The following is a 16044-nucleotide window of genomic DNA, read 5'->3' on the forward strand; positions in this document are numbered from 1 at the left end:
TAAATGTCATTTGAATAAATGGCACACGTAGAACAAGCAATTCATCAAATGTCTTTTGCATTAGAGTGTAGCATGTCCACATGATATGTAGACGTTTGGTAATACATTACATTGACATTGCTGCATTTTACTGTGTGCTGTGGTGCATTTTGTAATTAGACATAGTGCCTTTTTAATCTTTTTAAAAATGTTTGCTCTCTCTGATGAAGCTTTAATCTCTGCCACATGTCCAAATGCTTAAAAATCAGATCAATTACCAAGTCACATTTAGTCAAGTCACATTTTTCTGGCACTTCACGCACGAACAAAAATTAAATTCAAAGGAAGCATCTGTCTATTATGAGGATGGATGGCAGGAGTATAGTGTGTGTGTGTTGGTTGTGTTAATGCATGTATGTGCACATGTGTACTGTATGCATGTGTGTGTGTGTAAGAGAGAGAAAGAGAGCGAGTGCGTGCGTTTGTGTGTCTGTGAGTGTGTAATTAAAACAAGTGATTTTTTTTTTACACACAGATTATCCCTCTATCCCAGCTGGTCAGAGTTGGATTTGACCACCCCGACAACCAGAGAGAGGAAATCTCTTTGGGGCTAAATCCAAATTGGCACCCTTGATGATTTTTTTCCAAACTGAAAATGTGGCAGTGCTCAACTATTAACTTGAATTTGTCACTGAAATCTAAACACAACAAAACATTTTGGTGATACAGTGCCTTGAAGAAGGAAAAGTGTGAGCTAGAGATGGAAAATACTAACAAAAGCCAAAAAAGAAAGATTCCAGTTTCTTTTTTTCCCCATTTTGTATGGCCGTGCATGATTAATTATTGGACTTTTCCACGACTACAGTGGATTTTTTTTGGCGGTTAATAGTGCAGCAGCATTACTGTCTTTTTTTTTGGTTGTTATTGCGGCTTCAATGAATGGATGAAATCATTAATCAGCATGGACCATTTTGGCTACATTGTTAAGGGGTTTTATGTGATTGTGCTGCATTTGTGGAGGCATAAACAAATTCAAGCTTTAAAGAGCAATACACTCACAGGGACAGACAGCCATGGAGATGCAGAGGTTTGCACATCTGTCCTGTTTTTTTTTATACACATGGACTCAGGGGGAGAGAGAGAGAGAGAGAGAGAGAGAGAGAGAGAGAGAGAGAGAGAGAGAGAGAGATTTAGCAGCACCCTGCCTTGTAATGAGGTCAAATCAGCTAACTGGTTCCTCATGTGAAAATGGAGAGACACTGCTCAGTTTGGAATTTCACTTTTGTTTTTCAGCTTATTCAAAATCATATCCATAAATATTAAAATAATTAAAGGGCAAAAAAAAAAAAAAAAAAAATTGTCATCCATCTGTTTTAACTGCACTGAGAGTTGGAAAACCCACAAATATGGAAAAGAATTTTATTACCATTAAATAAAACAGTCCATGAAATGATCAACCTAAATGCAATACAGACAGTCAGGTTCTCAAGGAAAATCTTTTATATAAAAATGAACATGGTATATTTTATATAATTTGATCATTTGTTGTTATGGCCGTCATGAGAGTCACTGAAATTGTCTTCAATATAAATACATTACAAAAAAATAGGTAAAAATTAGCTTTACATACATTACACAGCCCCACAGATAATTACAAAATGAGCTCTCAGTGCATTCATGCTTTTCCAATCCACATCCATCAGATCTAATTAAATGGTCTAAAGAGAGTCAGAGAAGTGTGCGGACGACAATCAAAATCAGGCACATAATCAGGGATTATCAGTACACACAGCCCTTCTTTGCAATCAATACAAGTTAAACTTGTGTTTGACAAATAATTAGAAATTGTAGTTTTTCACAGAAGAGCCATTACAGTGTATTTCTTCATATCAGTAGAGGTATAGACTGAATAATAACTGGATAATAACATAGCAAGAAATTGTGCTTTTCTTGTGTTTGTATTCACAACCTGAATACACTTGGTGCTGTATTAACTGAGGTTATATCTCTCTCATGACACAGAGTATAAAACTACTTCACTCAATCAAAGTGCAGATCAAATAATTTTAAACAACACACAACTCATAAATTTAAACATCTCCCAAACATTAGAAATTATTACATTAATTCATGATTTTGGCTTAAAATAAGATATACGTTTTGCTTAAATTTGAAAAATATTCTAATTTAAAATATAACATTTTATGAGTACATCAGCTTTGGTTAAATTTTTTCAGTATCACATGTTAAATAGCTTCAGAGTAGCAACATCCACAAGTGCATTTTCAGTGTGTTTTTAGTTTGCCAGTCTGTTGCTTTATGAGCTGTAATATGTTGGTGAATCAGTCACAGAGCTGCATTTCAGTGTTTCAAACCTCTGAGCACTTGTAGAGTGGAATTTGTACACCTGAGTACATGTACAAAAGAAATTGTATTTGTAGAAAATGTGAATATTTTTTGTCACGAACACAGATTAGTAATTACAGCTGCTTTAATCTTTTATAAAGAACAAGAACGAGGAAGTTGGATGGTGTTTGTCCACTTGATGCTACGATACAAAAAAATATCCTAGTTATGAGTGCTGCCATCTTGTGCTGGTGCTGTCAATCATGACGTAAAAAATAATTTTTTTTAAGCAAGTAAAACCACTCTTAAGTAAAGTAAAATAGACACTTGAACAAACCCCAGTGTGATTTTAACTACCTAAAAAGGGAGAAACCATCTCTAAAAAATTTTTCACTTGACATGTTTTGATGTTTTTGATTTGATGTTTTAGTTTGGCCCATGTCCTCTCAGCTAACATGGGGGGGTTTGGGTTTATGACCTGTACTGCAGCCAGCCACTAGGAGGCGATCGACATGTTTTGGCTTCACTTCTGAGGAGCTCTCATGTTGTCCATCTTTATGTCTGTTAATGATAGGAATTCTCAAATGCTGTTTTCTGAAATAAATTATGCAAATTTTAGTTTACTTTTTTTTATTAGCATTGTTGGCTACCTTTGCCAGTGAAAATAACTTTTACAGGCTTCTTATTTTGCGGGGTATTATGTATGTATGTCCCCTACAGCTGTCTTGGTCAATTAGGTGAACTGGATTTTATTTGTCCCTTTGAGTGTCACATCCTCAGCCTCAAGGTGACCTTTAGGTGGCCTCAGTCCAGACACAAATTTCACTGTAGAAGTACTCAGGAGTTTTTGCAACAAAAATAGTCGAAACTAGTGAGAACTGTAGTAAATTTCAGTGAATCTAGCTAGGGAGTTAGCCTGCTAGCTAGCTAGTGAGCTAACAACAATCAACATTTGTAGGAGGGGCAAAATCGCTGAACGTGGACAAATGTCGCAGGTCCAAGAAGACGACTTGTGTCATCAGGCCTCTGAAATACTGGAGGTGTTTTATGTATGGTTGTACAATGTTAAAAAAACATTCCTAACAGATGCTGCGCTGCAAGTTTTAATTAATGAAAATAATAAGTAAGAATGTAACATTCATAAAGGAGCCCTGTGGTGGAGCTGATATTCAGTTTTTACTGATGTTAAAAAAACTGCAGATCATGTGTTTTGAGTGATTAAAGGTAAGCCCATGTGTTATTCATGTGTAATATAGGTATAGATAAAAATATCTTCTAACTATCTGCCAAATACTCATTTTTTTAAGATTTTGTGAGGACAAGTTTAACTTCAGAGCCCCCCCCCCCACCCCCTCATGGCCTGTATCACAAAATTGACTTCTGGGTTGTTCAATTTAAACAGAGGCTGTGAGTTACATAAAAATATTGCATATTTCCTCTGCATCTGCTAATATATTTATATATATAAAAAAAAGTTCATCTCTTTGACCATGAGTTATTTTGAGCTATATTCTCTGCTGTAAACAAAACAGACAAAAAACACACAGTCTCCACTCGATCAAGTCTCAGAGGAAAGTCTCCTCGTAGTTTTCACCAGGCTCCCCGAGTTCAGAGTCTCTGGATAATGATCTGTCGACCTCAGATAGGTCACTGGCTCCTCTGGTAACACTGTCGTAAGATGGTGGCGAGGACATGGGATTGCCCTCTTTTGTCTCTACGACCTCCACCCCCACAGGCCCATAGTGCTGTATCATGGAGGCTATGAGGCCCTCCCTTTCTGGAGCGTTCTCCACATCCACCACAGTCTCGTAGTTGATCTGTCTGTAGAGGTAGGACGCCTGCTTCATCTGCCGGCGCACCAGATGCCTCCTGTAACACCTCTGGATGATGATCGCTGACACCTCCTCCAATTTGCGGCGCAGTGTGGAGGTGATGGGCTCGTGGGAAACCTTGGAGGGGTTGGTCATCATGAATTTCTCCTCCATCTGCTGCTTGAGGGCATCCATCTCACCCGACTCTCCCAGGACACGCTTAGTGAAGGCAAACAGGATGTCCAGGCAGTGGATCCTATCCCCACTGACCATGGGAAGGTCCATGGCGATCAGCTTGATCCTGTTGGGCTTGGCTATGCGCAGCGGCTCCGACAAAGTGTCAGCGAAAATCGACAGCATGGAGAACTCAATGAACTGTGTGGCCTCAGAATCAAACTTCTCCCAAACCTCATAAAACATCTCAAAGTCGTCCTCACTCAGTGGCTCTGTGCTCTCCTCTGTGGCAACGCTGAAGTTCTCCAGGATGATAGCTATATACATATTTACCACGATGAGGAAAGAGATGATTATGTAACTGACAAAGAAAGCAATGCCCACTGACGGGCTGCCACAGTTTCCTCGTGTGTTTGTGCCAGTGTTGACAAAGTTAAGGTCGCACTCTTCTGGGGAGCTGGACATGATAGGACTCAGGAGGTTGTCCCAACCTGCTGAGGTGCTGATCTGGAAAAGACAGATCATACTATTCCCAAAGGTCTCGAAGTTAAACATGTCGTCAATCCCGTCTTGTTTTTTCACGTAGGCAAAGTTTGCCATTCCAAAGATAGCATAGATGAACATGACAAGGAAAAGCAGGAGGCCAATGTTAAACAGTGCTGGCATGGACATCATTAAGGCAAACAGTAGAGTCCTTATTCCTTTGGCTGCACGTATAAGTCGAAGTACACGTCCTATCCTCGCCAGTCTGATGACTCGAAACAGGGTCGGAGACACAAAGTACTTCTCAATGATGTCTGCAAGAACAATCCCTGAAAAGATAGAGATAAGGCAAGAGTAGGTTTGTCCCATGGCACAATGATGCAGATGATTAAAAGTTTTATATTAACAAAAGCAGTGTTTCCATAAGCTTATGTTTATGCTCATTTTGAAGTACTGCATAAGAAAAAGTTGATGGTAACAGCAGAAAAAAAAACTTCCATATTAGTCGTTGGCAAAACAACTGATTTTGTTTCTGGTTTATTACAGCCATGCAAAGCATAAACTGCTAAACATTAAAGCAGTGCAGTATTTTCCTGCCACTCAAAGGGCACATTATTCATTAAAATGATTCTGATTAACAGCAGATTGCAGGTGGGTGAAACAGGGTGAAGAGTCTGCCCATTAAGACAGATGCTGTGCGCATTTACACACGAGACACAGTAGCTGTAACTTCATTGATTGTTTAAATCAGAGTCAGTCAGGATTTTAACTAATATCCTGTGTTCTTCTACATATAAAAGGTTACAAACACACAGAGTCAAAGTTCATACAGTGAAATTATTTGGAGTAAAGCAGCCATATAAATCCTGACTTCAATCCGAACTATCTCAAAATATATTTCCTGTTTCCTTTAGAGAGTTTCCTCTGTCCTGTCAAGTTTATAACTACAGCTTGTAGGTTTGCTGCTTCAGTATGAACAATATTTGCAGCAGTGACATTACTGCATGCATGGAAATGTTCAAAATGTCTGAAAACAGCCTCTCTAATCATTAAATTGTCTTTTAAATTATGTCGAGCTTTCCAGGTCATTTCTTTATTGTGTGCTGTGTTGATTTAGATGTACTTTAATGATTAGAGAGGCTGCTTTCAGCTGTTAACATAGTAACATTTGTTTTCTTGTTTTCTATTGTGCTAGCAAACCAATGATGAAAAAAAACCCAACAACATAAATATATAATCCCTTTGACAGAAGTAATAGCTAATGAGGTATCTCTTTTTGTGTCTCTACTTACCCACAATAGACAGAATTATCACCACAAAATCAAAGATGTTCCATGCTACTGTGAAAAAATAACAACGGAGGGCAAAGATCTTGATCAGGCATTCAGTGGTGAAGATCACGATGAAGACCAGGTTGATCTTGTTGAGGATAGACTCCATGCGCTCTGACTGCTCATCTGTTTCCACCATCATGGTCACCATGTTGACGATGATGAGCATCATGATCATGATGTCAAAGGCTTGCTTTGACACAAGATCGAAGAAGAAGGCTTGAAGAATATTCTGGGATTGAAAAATAAAAAATGGCAACAGTGAATAAAATATCATTAGTACAATATTATCAAGAATGTGGATGATGGCAGGCAGGACAATGTGCAGGATTATTAATACAACATAAAATATTTAAGTAATGTATGTGTACATATACATATACAAAAGGATGTTGACTGTTTGTTCAACTTGAAAATGTAAATAAACTGACCTATGGTTGAATAATTAGTTTAAAGTCTTATTTGAGTTTATAAAACCAGTTGAGATAAGTTAACTGACTTGAGAAAACATGTTCAATAAGCTTAAAGGAGTGATATGCAGCAAATGTGCATACAAAAATGGGTATAGCAGTCCAAGTAGTGAGTTGGAGCCATAGAGTATATATTGAATAGGTTGAAATCCCATTTAATATGCATTATATATATCTATGGTTGTAGCAAGTTGTTCCTCTCCCGCCCTCTTCTCTCCAGATATGGTTAACCCTAACGAGTCCAACACTGTAAATTGATCAGCTGTTTATATCTGTCAATTAACTGTCAATGTAAAGTTAAGCCTGTTATTCACTATTGCTCAATTTAGCTGTGAACATCTACAGCTTCTACAAGATTATTAATGATTTCTCACAAATCAGAAACAGTCATTTGCCAAACTTTCAACATCAATTTGAACTAATTAATGTTGATAATGACAGTTATTCTGGCCCAGAAAATACATTTCAAAGGGAGCCACTGCGGCTGCAGTGATGATGTCAGAGACATCAGTATTTCAACTTAACATGTTTCCTTAATCTCTGATGATGTATCATGGTCATGATTTATTACAGTAAATACATTACAGATTTCTTCTTTGAGATTTATCTTATCCTCTTATCTTCACCATAGCTTACAGTGTTTTTATTATTGTGAAAACAAGCATCTTAAAGTTTATTAGAGACACACAGCAAGGTTTCATCACATACGTTTTCTTCAAACTTTAAAAAGAGTTTTAACTCTTACACCATGCTTGCTGGGAAGTCTGCTAATATGCTGTACCTGCAGTTTTTTGTTAAGGAAGCAAAACATTTTTGTGTTCAGCATAGTATTGCAACTCTTGTTGTATTAATGTGTTTTTGTTATGTTAAATGGACACAAATTATTTGTTTTACTGAACAAGAAAGGCTATATCAGCTTTATACATTTCACAGTAAAGTTAACTTGCTTTCATAAAAAATAAATCTCATGAGGGATGAACATTTATGTCAAGTGAACATGAAGTTTTCATGTAATTTTAACAGTTCTGAACATTTGTGTGGATCCTACACTATATTTTTTGTGTCATGGATGAATTGTGGTTCATAGTGTTGTAGAAATGTTTGTCTGAAAATGTTGTATTTTACCGACGGTCTTGGTATTGGTTTTTGAGGCTTTTTAGATCCTAACTTCTTCATAGCGTTGTAGTACTTCTTCTGCTCTTCAGTCATGAAGATATCCTGTCCACCTAAGTATAGACAAAAACACTTAACATTATTTTTACAGAACATTGTTAAAGGAACAGAAGGTGATAAAAACAAGCTCTTTGCTGCAACTCTGTGAGCATTTAAAAAAAAATCTTCATGTTGGATTTTACCTTAAGAAAGAAATATGTAACATATTTGAAATGTGTAATTTTTGTGAGTGACCACTAAATTGCATCCATCTTGTACAGATACAGAATTACTTGCAAATACCAAGAGATCCAGGCCTGATATCAGTGTTGTCAATACTCATCTTTCTTTTTTGCTGATTGAAATTGTCAATAATGACACCGATGAAGAGGTTGAGTGTGAAGAAGGAGCCGAATATGATGAAGACAACAAAGTACAGGTACATGTAGAGGTTGATTTCTCTGATGGGTTGTTCCTCCACCTGAAACCAAGTAGTTTTGTATGTCAGCTGGTTACTGTAACATGTTCATGTAGTATGAATGATGTATGTATGAAGTAGAGAGGCATACTTACTCCTCTTGAATCAACAGCTGCATGCATGATTTCCATCCATCCCTTAAATGTAGCCTGTAATACAATATCATATTACACAACATTACTGTCTGAGCCCTGCATTGTATTTTGCATCATCGACTTTATCAATAGAAAAACAATATTACATTTCTATGAGGGTGTATTAGGGCCATTGTATTTAAAAAAAACAAAAAACAAAAAAACACCCCCCTTCAAAAAAAAATAATAAAAATAAATAAATAAATAAAATAAAAAATTTGCAAGAAAAATCTCTTTGATAATCTTTGAGATCAAAGTAGTAATTTTACAAGAAACAACAACAAAAAAACATTTCCAGGAGAAAAACTTGAATATTCAGAAATTATAAAGTCATAAATTTGCAAGAAAAAACCCCAACAAATATTCTCTGAGATTAAAGTAGTAAATTTACAAACTCACAAATTTACAAAAGAAAAACTCAAGTATTCTGTGATCATAAAGTCATAACCTTGTGAGAAAAAAAAGTGGTAAATTTACGAGAAAAAACTCAGACATTCTCTGAGATTAAAGTGTTAAATTTGCAATGAAAAACAAACAAATCAACTAGAAAAAAACTAGAATATTCTGATATTATAAAGTCTTAAATTTCTGAGAAAAAACAGAAATCTATTCCTCATTGCTTCGGCTTGTCATGCATTATGTCTGCAGTGGATGACCAAATCAAATTATACATTGCAATTAGATTTAGCGATAGGTAAATGAGGTCTGATTAATGTGATGATCTCTTATACTGTATCCTGCAATTACATCTACAGGCAACTAAGTATATCCACATTTTTTATTTGGAAAAGAACAAATTTAATTGCTGAATTTTTTTCACTCAAAATATTAGCCTCCTGGCACTGTTTTTTTTAAAGTGTCTCTGATACATCTTTGTACCAAACTAATATTAAAATCACATCAATTTGTCATGACACAAGAACAACATGATATCTAAATGAAAACCTGTTCATTAAACAGCCCAGCCGAAAAAAACGCACCACTTGCAAAAGGGAAAGGTAGCCGAGTCCCACGTTGTCGAAGTTGACCTTCACTTTTGTCCAGTAGAACTGCGTGTCATTCATAGCGAGGCACTCTGATTTGTTGTTGACTAAAGAGACGCTGTGGATGAAGCCTGTCCTGTTCACACACTTCCCGAACTTGCCAGCGAACAGGTTGACCCCCATGATGCTGAAGATGAGCCAGAAGATAAGACACACGAGCAGCACGTTCATGATGGAGGGGATGGCTCCTATAAGAGCGTTCACGACCACCTGACGAGCAGCAGATCAGATACAGGTCAGTCTCACAGCACCGAGGTTCTGTATCAGACTGGTGTCAGATTTTTTCACAAATTCATGGTAATCCAGTCTGATTATAAAGCTGGTGTTTATTTGGCTCATCATCTGATACTTGACTAATAATTTAAGTACACAATTTAAACTTATTTGTAACTTGTGCAGCTTTGGTAACACTTTCTATGAAGCTCATGTCTATAACTCATCATAAACATGTAATGGGTTATAATGTGCTTATAGCAATATATTAGAGTATAAATATTCAAAATGATTTACAACAATAATCAAAACATCATAATGCTGAGGTACAGTGGAAACTACTTACTGTATGGTACTCAATTACTGTGACAGTAATTTAATAAATCATATGCCTGAATGATCTGCGATTGAGACATATCTGTAAGTTTTAAAATGATGACTAAACAAGACCACACCTACAGCCGTACTAGCAGCTCTGTGATGCTGCACTTAGACACAGCGATACATCAAGCTAAATGCTAATTTCAGCAGGCTAACATGCTGATGTTTAGCAGGTGTGATATTTACCATATTCACCATCTTAGTTAAGCTTGTTATACTAATATTTGCTAGTTAGCACTGAACACAAAGTACACCTGAGGCTGATGGGATTGGGTGATTGTATTTGGACCCAAACCAAACCAAAGCATTTGGCAAACTGACATTTTGACCTGATGGTGGCACCAGAGGAAAAGTCAGGGGACCACCAAAGCATTAAAGCCCACTCATCCTCAGGATTAACTGTAGCTATCCAGTGGTTCAAAAACAATTTTATCATTATCAATGTACAACAGCAAACAGATAATGTTATTGTATACGTTTTCATTGATAATTAACATTAATCCAATAAATAGCCAAGTCGGGGTTAGATCACCCATGAGGTTCTACGTTTTGGCTCATCCCCCAAAAATGTTTTCAGTCAAAATTGATCTATTTTTGGTTAAAAGCTAATTATTCCACCTCATGGTTGAACAGGGAAATGACAATGTGCCTCCTCCTCCAGTATATTTATCTAAAAAATAAACCAATTCACCACAGGTAACCACTTTTCTTTATTTCATGTGTGACTCTTTTGCTGTGTCATAACCATTCATATGTATTTTAGCACTGTAGCACATAATTGTTTCCAAGAGTACAAATTTCTTTATAGACATTTGACTTTAAAAATGTTGGTGCATTTCTTCATAGAGGGTCTGAGTTACACCCCATCTTGTTGAGACACTCAAACCTGCTGCAGAGACTCTTGTAAAAAGTGTATGTGACATCAGCGCAGTTCAGAAAACAATTTTTTCTTACCCGCATGCCCTCAAATCTGGACAGAGCTCTGAGAGGTCTCAAAGCCCGCAGGGTCCTCAGGGACTTGATTGCAGCAAAGTCTGAATACCCCAATGAGTTTGCTACCAAGCTGATCAAGGAGACCTATTTGGAGTACAGAAAGACGTGTATACTGTCAGAATCATAAAATAAATCATAAAAAAGAACAAAAACATTGTGAAAAGCACTGAATAAAGCAATATCACGTTGTCTTATTAACACATTATTCAAGGAACTGCATATATTTCTTGAACAATTTTATAACTTTTAAAGGAAAAAAACAATAAAATATCAATTATACAGGTAGAAAACATTTGAAGAGCCATATTTTAGAGTTTTTGTGTATTTTGGGACATTCCACAGTTAGGAACACGATTACATCATTTTTGAAGTTTAGATTTAATTTGGTTGTTGTATCATCTTTTAGCAAATTTAGACTTCCACTCTATTCTACATCCAGAACAAAACAGAATGGTATTCCGCTGTTGAATGACCCTTGGATGACAGCTATGAATGGGAATGGCGTGATAAAAAAAGATGAAAGAAAATTCATGTCATGATTGATGATGACAAAACACAGACAAGTATGCACATATAGACAAATAGTGTCCATGCATGCATACTCAGCTATATATGCATATAAAATATGTATATATATCAAATAGAGTGAGTTTTATAAAGAATTTATATCTGTCTTTGCCAAATTTGTTTCCCAATTTGCATCCAATTGATCCAATAAGTTCATTAAAAATAATTTAGGACCAATAACGTCCCAATGATCTGTATTTCTTTATAAAAGTCTATTTACACATGTGTTTGTCCAATATATCTAAAGAAGATTTATTCTCGGGACAAGAGAAATCTTTCTGGCTCCAAGAAAGTACAGTTAGAAAAATACAAAAATACAGTAAAAAAAAGTAAGGTGGTACTTTTCACAAAGAGAAATGAGACAGAATTGAACTTTTCTTCTAAACAGACGTAACAAATAACCCTCTATACATGAATTAGACACAACAGTTTAGACATAAACTCCACCAGCACATATCTCTTATAACATGAAGACTTAAAGATGTCTGTAAAGCAACATTTAATATGCTGTACAAAGAAAACTAGATCTTCTGTAGATAAACCTTAGAATACATGGCACTGCATTTGTTTTTGATATAAAAGCCAAGGTCCTGAAATCAGGGATTCAAAGAATGACTGCTGAGTTGTTTTACAGCGCAACAAAAATTTCATAAGACGTGCATTTGTTTGAGAACAAGACGGTGGCTTTTGATATCACAACAGAAAGCACTTACGAGTGAAGAAAACACAGAAGCATTTGTGATGCAGATGCAGAAGTTTCCAATCTCAGAGCCCATACTCACCTGGGACCTGCTAACTACAACTTACCCTAACAATAGAGCGGTCTGTGGCAATCTGTGTAACAGCAGGTGAAATCAGAGGAGGTCAAGTCAGGCCTCGGGCTGCATGCCATCGGCCACTTTGGATGACTACACACTACAGAGCCACATCCATTTTACCCAACAAAGTGTAACATGACTCCAGTCACTGGATCACCTCTTTTTATTTGTCTGGCAAAATCCTGGTGCATAAAAGCAAATGTAAAATTGTACAAAGTAATAAATGTTTAGCGTGCGATTTAGAATTCTGTTTCTAGTGAAATGATCGGGGTCCTAGAGCAGCTGAGACATGAGAGCAGCACATCTGGGTACTTTGCCCTTGAGTCATGCTTTGGGTGAAAGTAACCCCTCAGATTTAAATAGTGTTTAATCCAAATAACAAGGTCTTTGCCAGTTTAAAGGAACAATAAGTGTGTGTCCAAAAATTGCTCATTTTAACTCTTTTAAACATCTCCTCCTTCTAAAAGATTATTAATGATTTCTGACAACTCATAAACAGACACTAATTCATTTGGTTTTAATTAACATTTAATTAATGTGAAATGGGCAAATAATAACACAAGTTGCAGATTGGAATAAAAATTTCATAGAAGGATGTTTCCTTCATCTCTGATGACATCCCGTGGTTATTTCATGATTTATTACAGTAAATATACTGCAGATTTCTCCTTTAATAGCATAAAATAAGAATACTGTATTGCTTTTTAGCTATTAGGAACCCAAATCCTGTGGCCAGTAAGACAAATAAAAACAAATATGTCATTGCTGGTCAATGATCAGTGTCGTTATGAAGAAAAAAATGAAAGAAATAGTGGCTGAACCTGACACACACAACCATGTTACTGAATTCTGACATCTGTCATTTTCCATGTTGTTAAGACACTATTTTGCTGTTTGATAGTCTGTCCAATATGACGTTACTGTAAACTAATTACATTTGTGGCAAAGTGGAACTCCTGTCTCTATTTTAATAGTCATTTGTACTTAATATGCAAACTTTTACCACAAGCAGAGTGAAGTAGAAAAATGTCCAGGACCGCTTCCAACATTCCTTTATGTTTTATCTGAGTTATTAACATTAAAAAACCCTCTGCTCCCCAGCAGTCTTTTGAGTGGACAGGCAATGGCCTGAAGCCACATAGCTCTTACATAAAGAATTTCATATTATCTAAAATTTCATTTCATAACTGGGGTTAATTTGATTGTTTGATGTGGAAAATGCATTATCTTTTAGGAATGGTACCAATAGTTTTTTCAATTTGGCGCTGGCACTTTTACAGCACTTGTTTTCACCCAAAAGGGGACGTGGTCGTTCTGATGGCAGGAAGGTGATATAGTATGCCTGCTCTCATGTTTGGTGGGAGAAACACAATTTCAGTCAAGAAAGAGGCCAGTTAATGCAAAGAATAAAGGAACTGTCAAGTGCTTTCCTGTGAATAATATGACACATAACCAAGCTGTACTACAATGAGAGGGATTACAGTTTAACCTATGTTCTCAACATGAGACTTAATTACCATCACCTTCGCATAGTCCTTTCCATAGTGCAACAAATCACGTGAGGTACAGCAAAATGTTCACTTACATCCACGATAAGAAAGTCGAGCCAGCACCAGTAGTTGGTGAAATATTTCTTGAAGCCGTACGCAATCCACTTGAGGAACATCTCCAGCACAAAGATATAAGAGAAGACCTTGTCAGCAGACTCCAGCACCACCTTTACCACTTTTCTCTTCTCAATGTAGATGTCTTCAAATGCCTGCAGAAGAAGAGGGACAGCAGTGTGACAACATATGAAATATATGTCTGGAAAGCTTTTACATTCCAGCTGAAATGACATTTAGATGTCTTTTTTGCAGTCAAAAAATACTCATGCTGTTTAATGTGCTGCAGCTGAGCTCTCTAACCTGCAAGCTGATGTTAGAAGTTCACTTTTCCCGATTATATTACAGATTCCAATTGTTTTAGATATATGAACTCTGCATTACACGTCCCACCATAATCCCAAAGCCATCATTAAACTTCAGCCCTTAAGTTTCAGTAATACTACAATGTAATCAGACTCGGAACAGCAAGTTCACCGCTTCATCTCATTGGCTTATTTTTTCATAACCTTTGAGGAGACTGCGTTTTTCATTGAGACAAAATGACTTTCTTTTTTCCGTCAGGGTTTCAATATGCAGGCACTGAACAGAGGCAGCAGCAGAAAAAGACAGGCTACACTGAGGCATGGGAGTGAAAAAAGAAGTTTTATAAGTGTTTTCCATTTACTGTCATGTATGAAAAGACCCAAAATGAACACTTAAAGCGTACTACTTGACTACTGTAAGCAAGTTATTTGGCCTTTGGCGTTTGTATAGGAATAATTTTGTATTGTCTCTATTGTTTGAATTTACATTCAGTAATTACCTCTCTATATATAGTTGTTTTACATTGTCACTGACAGTCTGCCATTCAAAACATGTATTTAATTTAATGTTACTGTGATCACAGGTATTTTACCTCACTGATATTAGTCCCACTGTTAACTGTTCACGTTACTGTTCATGTTACTGCTAATGCAAACTTAACATTTCTTGATTTTTTTGGCTGTTCTGAAAACAGTTGCTCTTCTGGTGTATTTCTGACAAAGTAGCAGCTAATTGAGTTTTTGCTGCCCCCAAAATTCCTGGAATTAATTAAAATCAAGATGAAATGAAAAATGCCTTTTTAACCCTTTTAGATCACATATTATGCACCTATTTACCAATATATTTACATTACAATCAAATATGTTTCTTCCTTCCTTTAATAAGAACTATGATGTGTGCACATGTAGGCTTGAACCAAACAGTTTCAACCAATACAATTACAACATCCACCCAACAATAAATCTTCATTGGCTAGAAACAGCATGGTGCGTTGGGATACGACATACTGTACACACTTTTCAATGTTCAAATCAAATTCCTCGCAATTTTATGTCTTGCCTGCGGATCCTGTTTCACTCTGAAATATGTCACAATATAAATGTTAGATACTCTCAAAATGATGTTTCATCTTTATTTTAAGCCACAGTGTAACCAGGAAGGAACCACAGGTGTCACCAAACCAACCAGGACTGAAAGCCTGAGGATAACATATTTTGAAAGATGCTTTGAATTTATTTTAAGATAAAAAGAGTATATAATTATGTTATTTTGTCTAATGGCAGTTAGCAGCCGTACCAGAGCTCCACTGCTGAGCAGGATCATGAAGATGATGAAAGTCTCAAACCAGCTGTGTTCCACGATCTGGTAGCAGGTCTTCCTCAGCCTCCACCAGGCCTGGCCCAGACCACGGCTGGTGTCGATGTCACAGCACGGACAGTGTCTCGAGCAAACTGAATGGGAAGATAAAAAAAACAAAAAACAAAAAAAAGAAAACACCACAGATTACACCACATGAAGGAACTAGGGAGTAAAAAACAACCTATAATGTGATCAGACACATCAGACAGTATGTTCATAATTTTCAGGGTTACAGCTCTTAATTCTCACATTCTGGGAAGCATTCCTCTGGCTCCATGCTCTCTTCAGCCAGCTCTGATAAGTTGTCCAGCTCATCTCCAGGCTTCCTCAGATCCACCGTGCTGCCCTCTGATAGGCTGATCACCTCCTGCGTAGTGAGAAGCTGCACTGTTACCAACCAAT

At 36.7% G+C, this 16044-nt stretch overlaps 1 protein-coding gene across 1 annotated transcript in view; it reads right to left on the bottom strand.

Moving 5' to 3' along the window:
* Positions 1-3673: 3673 nt before the first annotated feature.
* Positions 3674-16044, bottom strand: part of LOC146318198 (sodium channel protein type 5 subunit alpha-like) — a 45476-nt gene continuing 33105 nt past the window's right edge. Inside the window, exons 17-26 of the mRNA XM_084731800.1 lie at positions 15892-16009; positions 15580-15734; positions 13959-14132; positions 10950-11072; positions 9339-9611; positions 8320-8373; positions 8090-8227; positions 7720-7824; positions 6086-6356; positions 3674-5122 (exon numbers count right to left, since the gene is read on the bottom strand). Of these exons, the coding sequence (XP_084587926.1) occupies positions 3891-5122; positions 6086-6356; positions 7720-7824; positions 8090-8227; positions 8320-8373; positions 9339-9611; positions 10950-11072; positions 13959-14132; positions 15580-15734; positions 15892-16009 (2643 nt within the window). The 3' untranslated portion in view covers positions 3674-3890. The remainder of the gene's footprint in view (positions 5123-6085; positions 6357-7719; positions 7825-8089; positions 8228-8319; positions 8374-9338; positions 9612-10949; positions 11073-13958; positions 14133-15579; positions 15735-15891; positions 16010-16044) is intronic.

The sequence above is a fragment of the Lutjanus erythropterus genome, chromosome 12 (assembly GCF_056507025.1).
Source record: "Lutjanus erythropterus isolate fLutEry1 chromosome 12, fLutEry1.hap2, whole genome shotgun sequence".
NCBI classification, from domain to species: Eukaryota; Metazoa; Chordata; class Actinopteri; order Lutjaniformes; family Lutjanidae; genus Lutjanus; species Lutjanus erythropterus.